The following is a 20,688-nucleotide window of genomic DNA, read 5'->3' as shown; positions in this document are numbered from 1 at the left end:
ATACGCAGCGCAAGTTTCTTGGCGGGTTTTTCAAACATGGATTGTCATTATCTTAAGAGTATCATAAGAAACAAAGAGAGAAGAATGGAGTTTGTGTACAAATAATGTGGTAAGTAGATTTCTTTGAGCTATATGTTTTTAAATACAGGTGCACAACCTTTTATCCGGAGTTCCGGAAACCGAAAAACTCTGAAAACCGGCCATTTTTTCCAGGATGTCGTCTGCACACCAAAGCTCGCGTTTGGCGCCAAACTTGACCCGAAACGACCCACGGTCAACCTAGGTCTGTACTACTGTAGCGGCTGCCTCCTCCCCGGAGACCGGGGAGACACTTAAACATCTGTAAATCATTGCTTAAATGTTAGTCAGTTAGTTTGGAAGGCTTTTATGTGAAGGGGGGGGGTGAAGGGGTAAACTTTAATTCTTAGTCCCCTACCTGGTCGGAGAGGCGGGGAGCGGTCAATGCCTTAACGGGTCGCTGCGCAGTAACCTCCGCAGCGCTGGGGCTGCGGGCGTCCGGCCGCAGGCGGCGCCGGTTGTAGCTCCGACCCCGGCAACTCTACCCCTGGCTGCGAGGCGCTCCAAATCCACCGCCGCCCACAGCCCCAGCTCCGCGAATGTTGGGAGTCGGCGGCGTCGCAGCGCTGGGATACCAGCGGGGAGCGGGTAATGCCTTACCGGGTCGCCGTGCGGTAAGCTCCGGAGCACTGTGGCCGCCGACTCCGGAGCGCTGTGGCTGCCCACTGGGGGGGGGGGAGAAAGAGTTCCTTTCACAGCTTGTGGGGAGTCTGGCCCGGGTCAGCACGGGCAGGAGCGTTGAGAAGGAGCGGGTGGGAGATCATGCCAGCAACTCACTCACCGGTGCCGCTGAGCCGCCGCATTGTGGCCGGGGGAAGGAAGTAGCTCGAGTGGCTGCAAGCAGCCACTGGGACCACAGCACCTTCTCCCGGCCCGCTCACCTCTGGCAGTGCTCTCCGTCTGAACACCTCTCCTGCCATGTCAGCCGCTTCCTGCAAATCCTTAAATTCCGACTGCCGCTGGGAGCAGGACATGGCCTCACTTGCTGCGATGGGTGACATGCATGGTATTCACTGCCCGGTCCGTGTCTTTTAATGTAGACCTGGCAGTGAGGGGACCAGCTCAAGAGCAAAGATCATAGAGTGGAGCGGATCAGCGAGCGATGGATAACAGGATAGCGGGAGGTGGATACTAGGACAGTGGGCGGTGGAGCTTACTCCTGTGTAAGCGCTGGTAACCTCAATTGGTCCCTTGATCGTGCTGACACAGGACTAAGCTCCACCGTCCGTTGTCCTGTTATTCATCGCCCACTGACCCGCTCCGCTCTATGTTGCGTCCTCGGCCCCCTATTGTACTCCCCGTACACTCATGACTGTGTGGCCAGGTTTAGCTCCAACTCCATCATTAAGTTTGCTGATGACACAGTGGTGGTGGGCCTGATCTCCGATAACGATGAGAAGGCCTACCTGGAAGAGGTGGCTGACCTGTCAGGATAACAGCCTCTTCTTGAATGTCACAAAAACTAAGGAGCTTATTTTAGAAGGGCACAACAAGCAAGGACGTCACTGGGGATTAATGGGACTACTGTGGATAGGGTGAGCACCTTTAACTACCTGGGAGTCCACATCACAGAGGATCTGACATGGACAACACACACTGCCACACTGGAGAGAAAGGCAAGGCAGTGCCTTTACCACCTCAGGCAGCTGAGGAAATTCAGAGTTTCTCTGAGGATCCTTCAATCCTTCTACTCTGGAGCTGGAGAAAGCATCTTGGCCTGAAACATCTCTATCTGTTTTGGCAACAGCTCTGCCCAGGACAGGAGGGCACTGCATAGAGTAGTGCGTTCGACTGAACGCACCATGGGAAGTACATGCCCCCCCCCCCCCCCCTCCTCCCACCGGAGGACCTATACACCAAGAGGTGCAGATCCAGAGCCTGCAGGATCATGAAGGACCCCTACCACCCCAGCAACGGACTGTTCCAGCTGCTGCAGTCAGGCAAGCACCTCCGCTGTCACGCAGCAAAAACAGAGAGGATGAGATGGAGTTTCTTATCACAGGCCATCAGGACTGTAAACTCTGATCTCACCAGGGCGTAAATACTGTTGCGTCTTCTTTTTTTAATATAAATACTGATTCTGTTCTGTTGTTTTGTACAATCCCGCAAGCATTGCCACTTTCATTTCATTGTACATCTTATATGTGTATGTGACAAATAAAGGTGACCTGCCAATAACTTCCTAATAAGCCACTGCAGTTGAAAACATGTACAATTTTGACTCTACCTTGTTGCGGGGGTTGGGGGGGTGGGGAGAGAGAGAAGCGGCCGGGCAGGTGAAGGAGCAGTGTTCAAGAAGGAACTGCAGATGCTGGAAAATTGAAGGTACACAAAAATGCTGGAGAAACTCAGCGGGTGCAGCAGCATCTATGGAGCGAAGGAATTAGGTAACGTTTCGGGCCAAAACCCTTCTTCAGACTGATAGGGGGTGGCGGGGAGAGGGAAGGAAAAAGGAAGAGCATGAGGGCTGGGGGATGTGAGGAGACTGCCCGATGGCTGAGGAAGGGAAGGAGACAGCAAGGGCTAACAAAATTGGGAGAATTCAATGTTCATGCCCGCAGGATGCAGACTCCCCAAGCGGAATATGAGGTGCTGTTCCTCCAATTTCCGGTGTTGCTCACTCTGGCAATGGAGGAGACCCAGGACAGAGAGCTCGGATTGGGAATGGGAGGGGGAGTTGAAGTGCTGAGCCACCGGGAGGTCAGGTAGGTTCTTATGGACCGAGCGGAGGTGTTCGGCGAAACGATCGCCCAACCTCCGCTTAGTCGCACCGATGTAGATCAGCTGACATCTAGAGCAGTGGATGCAGTAGATGAGGTTGGAGGAGATACAGGTGAACCTCTGTCGCACCTGGAACGACTGATGGGTCCTTGAATGGGGTCGAGGGGGGAGGTAAAGGGACAGGTGTTGCATTTCTTGCGGTTGCAACGGGAAGTGCCCGGGGAGGAGGTGGTACGGGAGGAAAGGGAAGAATTGACAAGGGAGTTGCGGAGGGAGCGGTCTTTGCGGAAGGCAGACATGGGGAGAGATGGGAAGATGTGGCGAGTAGTGGGGTCACGTTGGAGGTGGCGAAAATGACGGAGGATTATTTGTTGTATGTGGCGGCTGATGGGGTGAAAGAGCAGGTTGGGGACAGGGGGTGGGGTGGTCATTGACCTGGTCCGTGCAGGAGTGCGGTGGAGTTGTGTGGCGGGGTGGATATTTAAGACAGAAATAGATATTCTTGATTAGTACGGGTGTCAGGGATTATGGGGAGAAGGCAGGGGAATGGGGGAGATAGATCAGCCATGGTTGAAAGGAGGAGTTGATATGGAACAAATATGTGTGTCTGGCAGCATCTCTGGACAGGAGGAATGGGTGACGTTTCGGGTCGAGACCCTTCTTCAGACTGAGAGTCAGTGACGAGAGAAACGAGAGATATAGACGGTGATAGTGAGATATGGAACAAATGAATGAATGAAAGAAACATGACATCGGCAGGGGGTCGAGCCCCAGCAGGGGCGGGGCGGGGGCGGCGGCCGTGGCCCAGGTCGAGGTGACGGGGAGGGCGGGGTCGAGGTGAGGTGACGGGGAGGGCGGGGTCGAGGTGAGGTGACGGGGACGAGCCCCCCCCCCCCCAGCCCGGGCCCGGTGCCCACACTCACCTCGATCAGCGAGTAATTTATCTCCACGTCCGACTTCACGAACCCGCCGCATCCCACCACGATGTCCTCGCCCTGCGCCAGGCGGCTCGTCAGCGCCGCGGACAGCGCAACCACCAGCGCCAGTGCCCTCACCCTCGCCGCCACCGCCGCCGCCATTACACCTGTACCGCACACACACCTCCCGCAACACCGCCACCCAGCGGACCTCCCACAACACCGCCAGCTAGCGGACCTCCCACAACACCGCCACCCAGCGGACCTTCTGCAACACCGCCACCCAGCGGACCACCCGCAACACCGCCACCAAGCGGACCTTCTGCAACACCGCCACCGAGTGGAGCGGCCGCGACCTGCAGCCCGGGGGCCGCCAGGCCACCCCAATGAACAGCTTCGTCGAAGAGTAACGTGAGACAGACACACAGTGCTGCAGTAACATCGGGTCAGGCTGCATCTCTGGAGAAAAGGAACGGGTGACGTTTCGGGTCGAGACCTTCCTCTGACTGAGACTACAAATATAAATAGTGATATAGATATATAGAAAACATGAATAAAATATATGCAAAAAGTAAAGATTGGTCAAGGAAAGGAGGAGCCCACAATTATACAGAAAATGAAACTCACCAGGACAACTGTGAAACTAGTACAATGTCTAGGGTGGGGGAGCGACAGAGAGAGAGAGAGAGAGGGAAACCAAGGGTTACTTGGAGGTAAATCAATCAATATTCATACTGCTGGGTTGGAGGAATATTAATTTCTCTAACTTCAAGTAACTCTTGCATCCCCTCTCTCTCCATCCCTTCCCCACTATCGTCATTGTACTAGTTTCACAATCGTACTGGTGAGTTTCATTTCCCAGGAAAACTGGATTACTATGGCATCAGAAATAGTCTACATAACTGGATTAGGGACTGTCTCACAAACCGGACGCAGAGGGTGGCCTGTGATGGAAACATTTCTTTAGAAGAACAAGTAGTGTCAGGAGTACCGCAAGGCACGGCCCTCAGACCACTGTTGTTCCTGACGTACAATTAATGATCTACCTGAACACATAAATTGTAAAACAAGACTCTTCACAGTTGATTGTCTTGTATATACACCTGTGACTGATGTAGAGGATCTGAACTCATTACAAGCAGACCTTAAGTCCTTAGAATTATGGCAAAACACATGGAAGATGAGCTTCAACCCAACCAAATGCTCAATTATGGTAATTTCAAACAAGAAGAAACCACCAACTCGAGACGACGTCTTCAGTGGACAAATACGTCATCGTACAAGTTCACAACTATCAGTGACGGAAATCGTTAACAAAATATGGGGGGACACAATTTCTTGCCGGCCACACGCGCATGCGCACACTCACGCACACAAGCGAGGCTTCGAAGGCTTCTGCCATGGGCCCTGTGAACGGTAATTATAGCTCAATCCAGCGCTAAATGCAGCTCAACTCAGCCTGTCTCACCGGGTAACCTACATCCCTGCCTGGAGTGACGGAATACCAGTCCGGAGCCGTGGAGCTAGCACTGCTGTACTGTTCTCCGCACCGGCTGTAAGCCTGGGTCATATTTCTGTGCAGGGTTGTGCAGGGCTGCCGTTGTGACCGTATGAACTGGGCACGTTTCTCTCCAACAATCATTGCGCTGAATCATCATGCCCCGCCCCCATTGCCTGCTATCTCGTCCAATCGGCACCCTCGATCAGCAGTCCCACCCCCACTGTCTAGCGGAAAGCTGCGATTTCACCGGGTTTTAAAATCCAGATTACAAAACATGATGGGGGGGGGGGGGAATCGTCACCCACCTCTCAAAACAGAGGGGGGCCGTGTTCCCCCTGGCCTCCCCCGGGGTTTGTCAATGACCAAGAGAGCTAGATAGGGCTCTTAAAAATAGCGGAGTCGGGATATGGGGAGAAGGCAGGAACGGGGTACTGATTGGGGATGATCAGCCATGATCACATTGAATGGCGGTGCTGGCTCGAAGGGCCGAATGGCCTATTCCTGCACCTATTGTCTATTGACCACTGTTCGCAGAAGACTTCATGAACAGAAATACAGAGGCTACACTGCAAGATGCAAACCACAGGTTAGCCACAAAAATAGGATAGCCAGGTTACAGTTTGCCAAGAAGTACTACAAGAAGAGCCGGAAAAAGGTCTTGTGGACAAATGAGACAAAGATTAACTTATATCAGAGCGATGGCAAGACCAATGTATGGAGGAGAGAAGGAACTGCCCAAGATCCAAAGCATACCACCTCATATGTGAAACATGGTGGTGGGGGTGTTATGGCCTGGGCATGTATGGCTGCTGAAGGTACTGGCTCACTTACTTTCATTGAGATACACCTGCTGATGGTAGTAGCATAGTGAATTCTGAAATGTATAGACACATCCTATCTGCTCAAGTTCAAACAAATGCCTCAAAACGCATCGGCTGCCGGTTCATTCTACAGCAAGATAATGATCCCAAACATACTGCTACAGCAGCAGAGGAGGTTTTCAAAGCTAAAAAATGGTCAATTCCTGAGTGGCCGTCAATCACCTGATCTGAACCCAATTGAGGATGCCTTTTATATGCTGAAGAGAAAACTGAAGGGGATTAGTCCCCAAAACAAGCTTCAATACAGGCCTGGCAGAGCATCACCAGAGAAGACAACCAGCAACTGGTAATGTCCATGAATCACAGACTTCAAACAGTCATTGCATGCAAAGGATATGAAACAAAATACTAAACATGACTACTTTCATTTACATGACATTGATGTGTCCCAAACATTATGGTGCCCTGAAATGGGGGGACTATGTATAAACACTGCTGTAATTTCTACATGGTGAAACCAAAATACATAAAAATGCCCTTTATTAAAATGTGACAATGTGCACTTTAACCACATGTGATTTTTTTCTATTACAAATCTCAAATTGTGGAGTACAGAGGCAAAGAAATAATTGATGTTTGTCCCAAACATTATGGGGGGCACTGTATATCTCTTCATATCATTGTCTATATTTCTGTTTCCCATTTCCCTGACTTTTAGTCTGAAGAAGGGTCTCGATCCAAAACATCACCTATTCCGTTTCTCCAGAGATGTTGCCTGTCCTGCTGAGTTACTCCAGCATTTAGTGTCTATCTTCTATTTAACCAGCACCTGCAGTTCCTTCCCACACAGGGTACCATGGTAGTTTGGATTCAGGGAGACCAAATAAGGAAAGGGTGTACACATGATAACAGTAGGATATTTAGTTATCGTGAAAACAGACATCTTGCTGCAGCCATGGAGGTGGCATAAGGCAGCATAAGGGATTCTTCTCTCTATTAGCACGGCAAGGAATAGAAGAACATGAGGTCTAACTACAACCGTTCAAACTACAAATAAAACCACAACTAAAGTTTGCGGTAACATTTTGGAAGGATATGATGATGCAGGAGAATTACAACTGTATTCATGGGGCTGGATAATTTTAAGTTATGAACATAGATTGGTTTAGATTAAATAACAACCCAGGTGCAATCTTTGACTTGAAATGTTAACCTTTTCTCTTCCTGCAGATGCCGCTTGACCTACTGTGATTCTAATGTCTTGTTTTTTTTAATTTCAGACTGGTTAGCTGGGCTGTTTGAAACAAGGGAAGTTGAAGTTGCACTAGCAACTTGTCCCGTACCTCCCATATCGAAACAATGGCCAAGAACGCACACCAACATCTCTACTTCCTTGGAAGGCCTCGGGAGTTCTGCATGTTCCCAACAGCTCTCACCAACTCCTACAGATGCACTGTAAAAAGCATTTTATCAGAATGCATCACAGCATGGTTTGGGAACAGCTCCATCAAAGACCGTACTAAATTGCAGAGATTGTAGAGGCAGCCCAGACCATCACACAAACTATCCTCCCTTCCATTGACTCCATTTGCACCTCATGCTGCCTCGGTAAGGCCAGCAACATAATCAAGGAAGAGTCTCACCCTGGTCACTCCCTGTTTTCCCCTTTTCCATCATGCAAACAATAAAGAAGTGTGAAAATACACACCTCCAGATTCAAGGACAGTTTCTCCCCCAGCTGTTATCAGGCAACTGAGCTATCCTACCAACAACCAGAGAGCAACCCTGAGCTACTATCTATCTACCTCATTGCAGACCCTCATCCTATCTTTAATCATACTTTATTGGGCTGTTACACAAACATTACTGTATGTATCTGTGCACTGTGGGTGGCTCGCTTGTAATCATATGTTGTCTTTCTGCTTACTGGTTAACAAGTGCTTTTTCCCATCCCCATATCCCCACCTCAGGCTTTACATTTCACCCTTTGTCTCCATTTCACTTCTACTTGTTGTCACTATCTCCACACTTCTGCCAATGGCTTGGTAATCTCAGGCAGAGGTCAGAGGATTCTTCGTGAGGACAAATCCTCAGAACGTTTCTGTACGTGGTGTATCTGCTCAAAACCAACTGGCTGACGTCTTTGTGGACATTTTCAACCTCTCATTACCGAGGTCTGAGGTTCCATCTGCTTTAAAAACAGTCAACGTCCAAACACCACGTCCAAGAAGAGTAAGGTCTCAATGACTACCAACATCGTGGTCATAATCACACAGCATGGAACCAGTCCCTTCGGCCCAACCTGCCCACACCAGCCAACGTGTCCCATCTTCACTATTCCTAACTGCCTACTTTTGGCCCATATCCCGCTAAACCTGTCCTATCCATGCACCTGTCTGTTTCTTAAACATTGCAGTAGTACCTGCCTCAAGTACCTCCTCCGGCAGCTTATTCCATACACCCACCATTCTTTGTATTCATATTCCTATTAAATCTTCCCCCCTCACTTTAAATCTATGTCCTCTGGCTCTCAATCCCCTTACTCTGGGCAAGAGAGTACGCGTGTCTACCCATTCCATTCCTCTCATGATTTTGTACCTCTATAAGATCACCCCTCGTCCTCCTGTGCTCCAAGGGATACCTGCTTGATACCAAGGGATACCAGTCCTAACCTGCTCAACTATCTCTATGGCTTAGGCTGAGTCCTGGCAGCATCCTCGTGAATGTTCTCTGTACCCATTCTAGCTTAACATCGTTCCTATGACATGGTGCCCAGAACTGAACACAATATTCTAAATGCAGCCTGACCAAAGTTTTATACAACTGCAACATGACCTCCGAACGTCTATACTCAATACGCAGACTGATGAAGGCCAAAGTATAATGTGCAAGTAGCAATTAGACAAGTACAGGGATTGGACAGGTTTGTAGGGATATGGGCCAAACGTAGGAAGGTGGGACTAGTGTAGCTGGGATATTTGGTCAGTATGGGCAAGTTGGTCCGAAGGGCCTATTCCACACTGAATGATTCCATGATCTCTGCCCATTGATCTCTCTATGGGCATCTCAGGAAGCTGACGATCCACACACATCTACTACAGAAGGAATGGGTGACGTTTCGGTCGAGACCCTTCTTCAGACTGAAGAAGGATCTAGATCCGAAACGTCACCCATTCTTTCTCTCCAGAGATTCTGCCTGTCCCGCTGAGTTACTCCAATATTTTGTGTAGAACATTCCTCACTGGCTATCAAAGCTATTCTGTGAGTGTAACTAGCACCCTCTGCGGAGACAACTCCAAAGCTGTCTAAATGCTGGGAACCTGTGGGAGACTGAGTGCCATGTTGGAACAAATAGCCTCATGGGATCCTGCAATCAACTGGACTATTTTAACAATCTAAAAGGCTTCAACTCCATTGACATCAGGTACCTAGAATGCCAAATATATTTGCCATGTAAATGTTCCTTACAGCTCAATCTTCCAGCATATAGAAGTTTCATACATGACAGAGGAAGGTACACAAAAATAACAGACCAGTTTCATTGTTGTTTTGACAAGAGGCTGTTTCTGTGCTGTATGTTTCTATAATTCACGTTAAATGATGTTTCAGCATAAAGGCTTGCACAGAATGTGCGCTGTCACTGTCACAATTCGGCTGCTGTGAGATTACGGTAAGCAAGTGAAAATATATTTGCAAGAGAGCAGATTCAAATTCAGTGACCTTGAACTTTATTATTCATTCATCATGATTTGAAAGATTTACATTTTACACAATTGTCAAAAATAAATGCAGTACCATAATATACTACATGTTTTGATGCCTTGCACCTATATTTTCAGGTTCTCATATTTATAATATTTATACATACCATAAATACTTAAATAAGAAAGCAACTGTTTCTTAAAGAAAAATGTTCAAATCTACAAAATGAAGTATATGAAAATACTCATTTATCCAAAACTCTTTATAAACATTTGCCAGATGCCAACTTAAAAGGATTTTGCATTCAAGTTAAACAGTTTGTGTAACATCTGGAACTTGGGTGTAAACAGGGAAATAGAAATGCAGCTACAAGACACCAGAGTCCATTGCCATTTTGTAGAAGCTTCCTTTTCTCTCAATAAGATTGGGTATGGTATCAAACTCGACAATCTGGCCCCTGTCTAGAACCATAACCCTGTAAAAACAAAAAGATAATCTTCAAAATCTCAAAAAAACACTCACACCCATTAAAACATTGCCAATTTCCCACTTTAGAGTTAGCCAATGCGACATGATTTTACATCTTCATATCAAACCTTAAACTGTATCCATATTCATGAGAGCAACACAAGAAAACCAAGACAAAAACTATATTTTTCTTAATGTTACAAATATGGCTTAAAGATCACACACATGGGCTGTAAATCTGTGGAGAATCTGCAATCTTGGGACTATCATAGGAACTGCTGATGCTGGTTTAAACCAATGATAGATACGAAATGCTGGAGTAACACAGTAGGACAGACAGCATCTCTGGAGAGAAGGAATGGTTGACATTTCGATTCGTAACCCCGGCATTCCCTCTCCATCCCTCCCGTACCTAAGTAGCACCAGGTTCTCGTTTTCACCCAACAAACAGCTAACAATGGCCTGTTTCTTTTTTCATAGGTACCTTTTTGCATATCTTTCATTTATAGTTCTTTATCTTCTACATTATTGTCTTATTATCTCATTCCCCTTATCCCTAACAAGTCTGAATAATGGTCTTGACGCGATATGTTACCCCTACCCTCTCTCCAAAGATGATACCTGTCCCGCTGAGTTACTCCAGTGTTTTGTCTTTCTAAAATTCATCCTGTGATGGGGAGGACAAGATACCTGGGCTGTGTTGAGCACAATTCAGCCCAAATGTGTGTTTATTGTCTAGAAATATTTTTAAAGCTGCAGTTTTTACTCAAGGTTGAATGTGTTAAACATCCCAAAACATTGTTTGAATAAATGTGGCTGAGTCAGGGGAGTTACTAAGGCTGGAAGCTTTTTCACTCACCTTGCTAGTCCAACTTTATTGACATCCAGTTCTTCTTGCCAGTGGTTTACTTGGAAGTTTTAGATGGGAAAAATCCTTCCAGGAATGGAGTGGGCCTCACCAGTTTTTATACATTTTATATTTTCATGTCATAGGAACAAAATTAGGCCATTTGTCCCATCAAATCATGTATTATTCACTCTGACCCCTATACTCCTGTGTTTTCCCCATAATCCTTACTAATCACAAATCTATCAATCTCCGTCTTAAAAATACCCAAAGACGGTGGTCGGTGGAAATGAATTTCACAGGTTCACCACCCCCGGACGACATGAATTCCTTCTCTTCTCTTTTCTAAAGGTACAGTGCCCTCCATAATGTTTGGGACAAAGACCCATCATTTATTTATTTGCCTCTGTACTCCACAATTTGAAATTTGTAATAGAAAAAAAAAAATCACATGTGGTTTAAGTGCACGTGGTCAGATTTCATTAAAGGCCATTTTTATACATTTTGGTTTCACCACGTAGAAATTACAGCTGTGGTTATACATAGCCGCCCCCCATTTCAGGGCCGAGATGGCCTGTTTCCGTGCTGGTAATTGTTATATGGTTATATGGTTTAAGTGCACATTGTCAGATTTCATTAAAGGCCATTTTTATACATTTTGGTTACACCACGTAGAAATTACAGCTGTGGTTATACATAGCCGCCCCCCATTTCAGGGCACCATAATGTTTGGGACACGAGGCTTCACAGGTATTTGTTATTGCTCAAGTGTGTTTAATTGCCTCCTTAATGCAGGTATGAGAGCTCTCAGCACCTTGTCTTTCCTCCAGTCTTTCCATCATCTTTGGAAACTTTTATTGCTGTTTATCTACTCTTTGGATTGTGGGAGGAAACTGGACCAACCGGGTCCACGAGGCTAAAGTGAGAACGTACAAACTCCGTACAGACAGCACCCGTAGTCAGGATCAAACTCGGGTCTCTGGCACTGTAAAGGGCCTGTCCCAATTGGCGATTTTTCCGGCGACTGTTGGCATAATTGACTGACGCATCAGGTCACCAAAAAAGTCGCAGCGTGATGCGGCGTGATGACGTATTGACGCGCGGGGTCTCCTCAAGTGTCGCAACATTTTTTTGTCCCCGCTGGATTTTGAAATGTTCTAAATCTTTCGGCGACCTGATACACCAGTCAATGACGCCGGCAGTCGCCAAAAATAATCGCCAAGTGGGACAGGCCCTCTAGGCAGCAACTCTACAGCTGCACCACTGTGCCACCCAAAAGAATGTGTGGTTTGCTATAATCCTTTGTGATGACATTTCAAACAATCACTGGAGGCACAAAAGACTGCAGATGCTGAGATTTTAAAAAAAATAGCTGGAGAAACTCAGCGGGTCAGACAGCATCGGTGAAGGGAAATCTCTCGTCAGTTTTGAATCGAGGCCCTCAATCTAGACTGGACGATCACTGGATGCACAGACCATTGTCTTTTAAATTCCCCATATTCTATCCTCAGAAGGTAGCATTCATGTGGTTCCACACACAGACCAGCTTCTGCAACCTTCCGCGATAGCATAGCTGAGATTGGAACAAGTCAATGAGAATATTCATGGCTTGAATTAACCCACTTTTCTGTTGTAAAATTATTCAATTTGAATTAATTATTTTCTAATTAAGAACTAAACAATGAGTATGATTTATCCTGATTAAGCTATGTTGATTTTGAGAATGTTAACAAAATTCGCCCATAAGAAATGGCCTCAGACTCCCACAGATCACAATTGCAATCTGTTCTTTCAGCAGGAATGAAGAACCTCCCAATAAAGCAGTATATTTCTTCAAATATGCAGCTAATTGCAGGTGATGTATGTTGCTGAAGAGAATATATTCTTTATCCTGGATGACTTTATACTTGCCATCAAATTAGTCAAATTGGAGAATAAGCCATGGGCAATTACCCAGTACATAAAAATCACATCATGCTAAATTACCGTGTATAATCCATAATGGTGTTGAGACGATGTGCTATTGTGAGTACAGTGCATTCATCAAACTGGTTTCTTATCGTTGACTGGATGAGTTTGTCCGTTTCCAGATCTACAGCAGCTGTGGCTTCATCAAGAACTAGGACTTTGGATTTCCGAAGGAGAGCTCGTGCTAAACAAATCAGCTGTCGTTGTCCAACACTGAAAACACAAAATAGTTAGATCATTACTTTGCATTTAATTCCACAGAGTCCCACAAAAAAAAAATCCTAATCCTTAATTAGCCATACTTATATAACTGGTGATAGACACAAAAAGCTGGAGTAACTCAGACACAGGCAGCACCTCTGGAGAAAAGGAATGGGTGACATTTCGGGTCGAGACCCTTCTTCAGACTGAAAGTCAGGGGAAAGGGAAACGAGAGATACAGACGATGATGTATGCGACAAATGATGGGGTGAAAGGTGAGGACTAGGGAGACTCTGTCTCTGTTGCAACTAGGGGGAGGGGGAGGAAGAGCTGAGCTGCAGGATACAGAGGAGAAACGTGAGGGCCTCATCAAAGAGGGAAGAGGGAAACCCCCGTTCCCTAAAGAATAAGAACATCTCAGATGTCCTGGTGTGGAACACCTCATCTTGAGAGCAGATGCGGCGTAGATAGAGGAATTGGGAATATGGGATAGAGTCTTTGCACAAAGCAGGGTTGGAAGAAGAATAGTCCAGATAGTTGTGGGAATCAGTGTGTTTGTAATAGACATCACTCAATTATAATTATACAACTGGTGAGTTTTATCTTGGAGGTGAATTCCCACAATTTATCCCAATTCTTAACCCCCCCCACAAAAAAAAGCTGCATTATAAGTTAGAATTCATCAGTGGTATGTGGTTTGGTCAGACAGAAGCAAGTAGTGAATGGTGGACGATGGATGAGGAAAGAGCCATATAGAGCCAGGTAGGGGAGGGACAGCCATGGAGGTGGGAAGCAGATCAGGTAGATGATGGATTGATGCAGACAATTAAAAATGCAGATGGAGCAAAATGAGGGAAAGGGGAGAATGAAGGAGGTGGAGACAGCTTGTGTAAAGAGATAAGCAGAAACACTAAGTCTGCCAGTGCTGGAATCTGCCAAGTATAGAAGGTGGTTATGGGAGTCATTAGGGGAGAAGAGAATGCCTGTTGGAACCAGAGCCAGAACCAGATGCGATGGAACCTGCTGGTTTCTTCTTCTTGTGTTTGAGGCAGCAGATGTCTGCAGCAGGGTGATGCCATCCGGTTCCATAGGTGCCCGCCTTAGAAAGGGCGCATGGTTGGCGCCAAGCTGAGGTTGCATTTCTGCTGCTGTCTCTGTTGTCATTCGCCTGACTAAGGTCAGTTGACAGGGCTCACTGGGAATTGTGGACAAGTCGGGCGATGGAAAAAGGAGGGTCTGGTGGACAACAATTAGTGATAGGTGCAGATGGGGGGGGGGGGGGGGGGGGGGGGGGGGGGGGGGGGGGGGGGGGGGGCGGGAGAGGGGAAGGGAAGGAAGCCAATAAAGCGCAGGGAGGTTTGGAGGGACCTACGGTAGGGTAAAACAGACTAGACAAAAGGGTTGAAATAGGAAAATTCAATCTTCATACAATATAGACGACATAATCAAAACAATGCCTGAATTAGAGGGTATTAGCTACAGGGAGAGGATGGACAGACTTGGATTGTTTTCTCTGGAGAGCCCAAAATTGTGGGGAGACCTGATAGAAGTATATAAAATTATGAGAGGCCTATGTCGGGTAAACAGTCAAAATCTTTTAATCCAGGATGGAAAATTAAATACTCAGGGCCTTAGCATTAAGGCGAGAGGGGCAAAGTTTAAAGAAGATACACTGGGCAGTTATTATTAATACACAGAGGGTGGAGAGTGCATGGAACACACTATCTTAGTGGTTGATCTTTTTGGATAGTTAATTCCGCTGGGTGAAGAAGTTTATCATCACTATCTAGAAATGCCAACCCCATATTTTGAGATTGTGACATTTTTGTCATGGCAATCAGCCAGGGCAACTAACAAATATTGATTTCTCTAATTTCAAGAAAGTCCTGCATTCCCTCCACCATGTAAACTACCTAGATGGAATATGATGCGTACTTTCTTGAAGGCCAACATTCCATTAGCTTTCTTCACGGCCTGCTGTACCTGCACGCTAACTTTCAGTGGCCGGTGTACAAGGACACCCAGGTCTCGCAGTACCTCCCCCTTACCTAACCTAACCCCATTGAGATAATAATCTGCCCCCTTGTTTTTGCCGCCAAAGTGGATAATCTCACATTAATCTATATTATACTGCATCTGCCACACATCTGCCCACTCACTCAACCTGTCCGGGTCACCCTGCAACCTCCTAACATCCTCTTCACAGTTCACACTGCCACCCAGCTTTGTGTCATCCGCAAACTTGCTAGTGTTGCTCCTAATTCCCACTTCCAAATCATTAATATATGTGGTAAATAGTTACGGCCCCAACACCGAGCATTGCGGCACTCCACTCGCCACTGCCTGCCATTCTGAAAAGGACTCGTTCACTCCTACTCTTTGCTTCTGGTCTGCCAACCAATTTTCTATCCATGTCAACACCCTACCCCCAATACCATGTGCTCTAATTTTAGTCACCAGTCTCCCGTGCGGGACCTTATCAAAGGCTTTCTGAAGTCTAGATACACTACATCAACTGGCACCCCTTCATCCATTTTAGTTGTCATATCCTCAAAAAATTCCAGAAGATTAGTCAAGCATGATTTCCCTTTCATAAATCCATGTTGACTTGGACTAATCCTTTTACTGCTATCCAAATGCCCCATTATTACTTCTTTAATAATTGACTCCAGCATCTTTCCCACCAACAAAGTCAGGCTAACTGGTCTGTAATTCCCCGTTTTCTCTCTCGCTCCTTTCTTGAAAAGTGGGATAACATTAGCTATCCTCCAATCCACAGGAACTGATCCTGAATCTATTGAACATTGGAAAATGATCACCAATGCGTCCACTATTTCTCGAGCCACCTCCCTGAGGACCCTGGGATGCAGACCATCAGGTCCAGGGGATTTATCATCCTTCAGTTCCATTAGCTTACCCAACACTATTTCTCGCTTAATGAAAATTTCTTCCAATTCTTCAACCCCCTTAGATCCTCTGTCCTCCAGTACATCAGGGAGATTGTTTGTGTCTTCCTCAGTGAAGACAGATCCAAAGTGCCTATTCAACTCTTCTGCCATTTTCCTTGTTGCCCATAATAATTTCACCCGTGTCTGCTTTCAAGGGACCCACATTTGACTTTGCTACTCTTTTTCCCTTAACATATCGAAAAAAGCTTTTACTGTCCTTCTTCATATTCCTGGCCAGCTTCCCTTCGTACTTCATCTTTTCAGCCCGTATTGCCCGTTTTGTTTCCTTCTGTTGTCCAATGAAAGTTTCCCAATCCTCTGGCTTCCGGCTACTCTTTGCTGTGTTATACATCTTTTCTTTTAGTTTTATTCTATCCCTAACATCTCTTGTCAGCCACGGTTACCTCCTACTCCCCTTAGAATCTTTCTTCCTTTTTGGAATGAAATGATCCTGCGTCTTCCGGATTATGCCCAGAAATTCCTGCCATTGCTGTTCCACCGTCATTCCTGCTAGGATCCCTTTCCAGTCTACCTTGGCCAGCTCCCCTCTCATGCCATCATAGTCCCCTTTGTTCAACAGCATCACTGCAACTTCCGATTTAACGTTCTCCTTCTCAAATTGCAGATTAAAACTGATCATATTATGATCACTACCTCCAAGCGGTTCCTTTACCTCAAGTTCTCTTATCATATCTGGTTCATTGGACAACACTAAATCCCGAATTGCCTTTTCTCTGGTCGGCTCCATTACAAGCTGCTCTAAGAATCCATCTCGGAGGCATTCTACTAACTCTCATTCTTGGGGTCCTGAACCAACCTGATTTTCCCAGTCTACCTCCATATTGAAATCCCCCATCACCACAGTGGTATTACCTTTGTTACATGCCAGTTTTAACTCCTGCTGCAACTTACACCCTACATCCGGGCTACTATTTGGGGGTCTGTAAATAACACCAATTAGTGTCTTCTTGCCTTTACAATTCCTCAACTCAATCCACAGTGACTCTACCTCATCAGTCCCCATGTCTCCCCTCGCAAGGGACTGAATTCCATCCCTCGCCAGCAGAGCTACCCCCCCTCCTCTGCCCACCTGTCTGTCCTTTCTATAGGATGTATAACTCTGAATATTACTTTCCCAGGCCCGATCCTCCTGCAGTCACGTCTCAGTAATCCCCACAATGTCATATCTACCAACCTCTAACTGAGCCTCAAGCTCATCTACTTTACTTCTTATACTTCGCGCATTCATATACAATACTTTTAATTCCTTACGCATCTCACCTTTCACATCGATCCCTATTACATTTGGCCATACGCTCCTATCCCTTTGTGAGATTCCTTTCCTGTTAATTCTGGGATCATTAACCATCCCTTTACTCTATTTACCTTTAACTCCATCCTTGACTATCCCATTTGACACCCCACCCCCATTATTCAGTTTAAAACCACCCGTGTAGCAGTGGCAAACCTGCCTGCCAGAATGCTGGTCCCCCACCTGTTAAGATGCAATCTGTCCCTTTTGTACAGTTCCCCCTTACTCCAAAACAGATCCCAGTGATCTAGGAATCTAAATCCCTGCCCCCTGCACCAGTTCCTCATATTCAGGTCCCATATCTCCCTGTTCCTGCTCTCGCCAACACGAGGAACTGGAAGCAAACCGGAGATAACAACCCTGGAGATCGTGCTTTTCAGTATTTTTCCGAGCTCTCTAAAGTCACGCTGCAGAATATTAATCCCTTTCCTTCCGATATTGTTTGTGCCGACATGCACTACCATTTCCCGCTGTTCACCTTCGTCCTTGAGGATTTTCTGCACTCTGTCCACTCGTTACACAGTTAGCATCCTGTTAGCAAATCTGTCTCCCTCCTGTTAGCAAATCTTCCGTAGCCAGGAATGGGTCATTGTGGTCTTCACCCTTTACCCCTCCTGAGGTCATCTGTTGCCAGCCCTGATTTGTTTTGGTCTTCTCTCGCCTCCAGTTACCCCCCCACCCACCTCTATCTTTCAATCTAAAGAAGGGTTTCCAACCCTAAACATCAACCATTCCTTCTCTCCAGGGATGCTGCCTGCCCGTTACTTTTAGCCTTTTGTATCTATCTGCAGTATGAACCAGCACCAGCAGTTCCTCTTATACGAACATCCCCGTTTCTACCCTGTCAAGCCCAGAGGGATTTTGTACATGTCAATGTGATCAAGATTTATTTTACCCTTTCTGCACCCCTCAACTTTGACAGAGTGATCCTAACTTGCTCAGTTTTGTTTGCATCGTCCAAATTGATGAAATAATGAAACAAAAATTCTTGTTGTGTATTGAAGCACAATAAACAATGCTGCCTTCATCTCAATGTTATTGCACAGGCGAGAGAAAGATAGAAATCAGTCGATGCAAAACACTGTTCAAAACGTGTGATCGATAAATCCACCTACTTTTCATTTTGGGGGCTTGAGTGGTGCAATAACCTAAAAGCCAGCAGACAGGATTCTCAATAGGATGGGGTGGTATTAACTGGGTTAAAGTGCAGGACCACTAAAGGCTGGAATCTAACCCATTCAGCTATGTTTCGCTCTCAGGAAATCTGTGCTGCATTGTTCACACGTTATGGAGTCAGACATGAAAGTGTCGACTTAATCACCTTTCTCAAGAGTCTGGCAGGGAAGGCTGCCCTCTGATCCTACACCAGCTTAAATCGGCTTTAGACCACCCCACTTTTTGATCTGAATGGAAAAAAAGACTGGTATGAAGTACAATTTCCTTTTCTAATTCTGTTGATTTAAAGCTATTTAGCCACCCTTGGATGTGTTAAAATATTATAAACACTAAGCCAATTTTCTCAATATAATCTGCGCCCAAATATTTCTGGTTGGGACATCTAGACACCTTTAATTTAAATGCCAGCTCGTTGACCGGGGGGGGGCTGCTCGATCATCATGGCAATCCAGGGTCTGGAGTATTCTGGAACACCTTGAGGTCCTGCACCAGACTGGTCTCTCTGACCAGCTGCAAGATATGTTCTCAGCAGAAGACAACACCTGGGTCCGCGCTGCAAGGTCAAGTGTGCTCAAAGGGCATTCAACCAGTGAGCTCAAGGTCTGCATCCTACTCTCATTATCATAGCTGGTCACATAATCCCACATTATTATCCATAATTATTTTTAAACTTAAAACGCAGAATTAGCAAAATTATTTGTTTGGTGGTATTAACCGATTTTATGATTTACACATACTTAATTTTTTGTATTTTATTACCATTGCATTAATTTATATTTTACCTCAGATTCTCTCCTCCTTCAGAGCATTCATGATTCAGTTTGTTTGGAAGACCAGACACAAACGTGTTCAGGTGGGCCAGTTCCAGAGCTCTCCATATTTCCTCATCAGAGTACTTATCAAAGGGGTCCAAGTTCATTCGAAGTGAACCCGAGAACAATATTGGGTCCTGTCAATGAATTACATATGACACTTGATTACTGAAAAACTTATGGAATTACACTTTCAAGATTATATTGAAAACACGAACTCCAAAATGTTCAATTGCCTACCTGAGGTATAATTGTGATCTGAAACCTGAGATCATGTAGGCCTATTTTTGTAACGTCAATTCCATCAATTAATATTTTTCCTTCAGCTGGTTCAATTATTCTAAATAGGCCAAGTGCAAAAGATGATTTTCCTGCTCCTGTTCTTCCTACTATTCCAATCTATTAGAAAAATGGATACATGATAGTTAGTGAAATCAATAGCACATCAGGTCGCGAAGGCTAGAGTAACATACTGAAATTCTAAAACTATCCTTGGACAATACAGCTCACTCTCTCCATGACACACTGGTCAACCTGAGGAGTACCTTCAGCTACACACTGGTTCCACTAAGATGCAGGACAGAATGCCACAGGAGACTGCACCCCCGCTCGCTTTCCACGCTTCTGCTTTCGCTCCCGGCGCTTGCTCCGTCTCCTACCCTCCGGAGTGGTGATCCAGGGGGCTGTTCTGCCCAGCTCCATCGGGATTTTGGTAAGGGTACTGTAGTACTCACACGCCAGTTTCTCGCAGCCACGTCCGATGTTGAGCAGTTCCGTGTGGCTCCATGTGCGACCCGTCGGGATTGCGATGCGGGTCCTGGATTTCCTCGTCCTGGAGGTGAGTTTCTTCCTATGGTTTCTGGGGTTACTGGGGTTTCTAAGGGTTCTAGGGGTTCTAGGGGTTCTGAGGTCTTTAATTACCTTACTTTCACAGCCGCGTTCGATGCCGGGCTGCTCCGAGTTAACTCGGACTTAGGAGCGCAAAGCCGCTGCGTCTGAACGCGCCGCCATATTTTGATGGAGATAACATCTCTTCTCATCCTCCTACATGTCTGTATGGAGTTTATATATTCTCCATGACCATGTGGATTTTCTCCAGTTTCATCACACATTCCAAAGATGTGCAGGTTTGTAGGTCAATAGGCTTCTTGTGTAGGATAGAACTAGTGCGTGGGCGATCGTTGGTCGACGTGGACTTGGTGGGCCAAAGGACCTG

At 46.2% G+C, this 20,688-nt stretch overlaps 2 protein-coding genes across 3 annotated transcripts in view; both read right to left on the bottom strand.

Moving 5' to 3' along the window:
* nomo (nodal modulator) overlaps positions 1 to 3,913 on the bottom strand; it is a 98,406-nt gene extending 94,493 nt beyond the window's left edge. Inside the window, exon 1 of the mRNA XM_055651879.1 lies at positions 3,723 to 3,913. Coding sequence (XP_055507854.1) covers positions 3,723 to 3,878 — 156 coding nt within the window. The 5' untranslated portion in view covers positions 3,879 to 3,913. The remainder of the gene's footprint in view (positions 1 to 3,722) is intronic.
* A 5,830-nt stretch (positions 3,914 to 9,743) lies between these two features.
* Positions 9,744 to 20,688, bottom strand: part of abcc1 (ATP-binding cassette, sub-family C (CFTR/MRP), member 1) — a 169,919-nt gene continuing 158,974 nt past the window's right edge. For both annotated transcript variants that reach the window (XM_055651875.1, XM_055651876.1), the window contains 4 exons: positions 19,713 to 19,871; positions 19,443 to 19,609; positions 13,042 to 13,236; positions 9,744 to 10,215 (listed from right to left, as the gene is read on the bottom strand). In XM_055651875.1, the coding sequence (XP_055507850.1) occupies positions 10,107 to 10,215; positions 13,042 to 13,236; positions 19,443 to 19,609; positions 19,713 to 19,871 (630 nt within the window). In that variant the 3' untranslated portion in view covers positions 9,744 to 10,106. The remainder of the gene's footprint in view (positions 10,216 to 13,041; positions 13,237 to 19,442; positions 19,610 to 19,712; positions 19,872 to 20,688) is intronic.

Source organism: Leucoraja erinacea, chromosome 20 (genome assembly GCF_028641065.1).
Source record: "Leucoraja erinacea ecotype New England chromosome 20, Leri_hhj_1, whole genome shotgun sequence".
NCBI classification, from domain to species: domain Eukaryota; kingdom Metazoa; phylum Chordata; class Chondrichthyes; order Rajiformes; family Rajidae; genus Leucoraja; species Leucoraja erinaceus.
The sequence above is the reverse complement of the archived record's forward strand: the minus strand, read 5'-3'. Positions and strand labels throughout refer to the sequence as shown.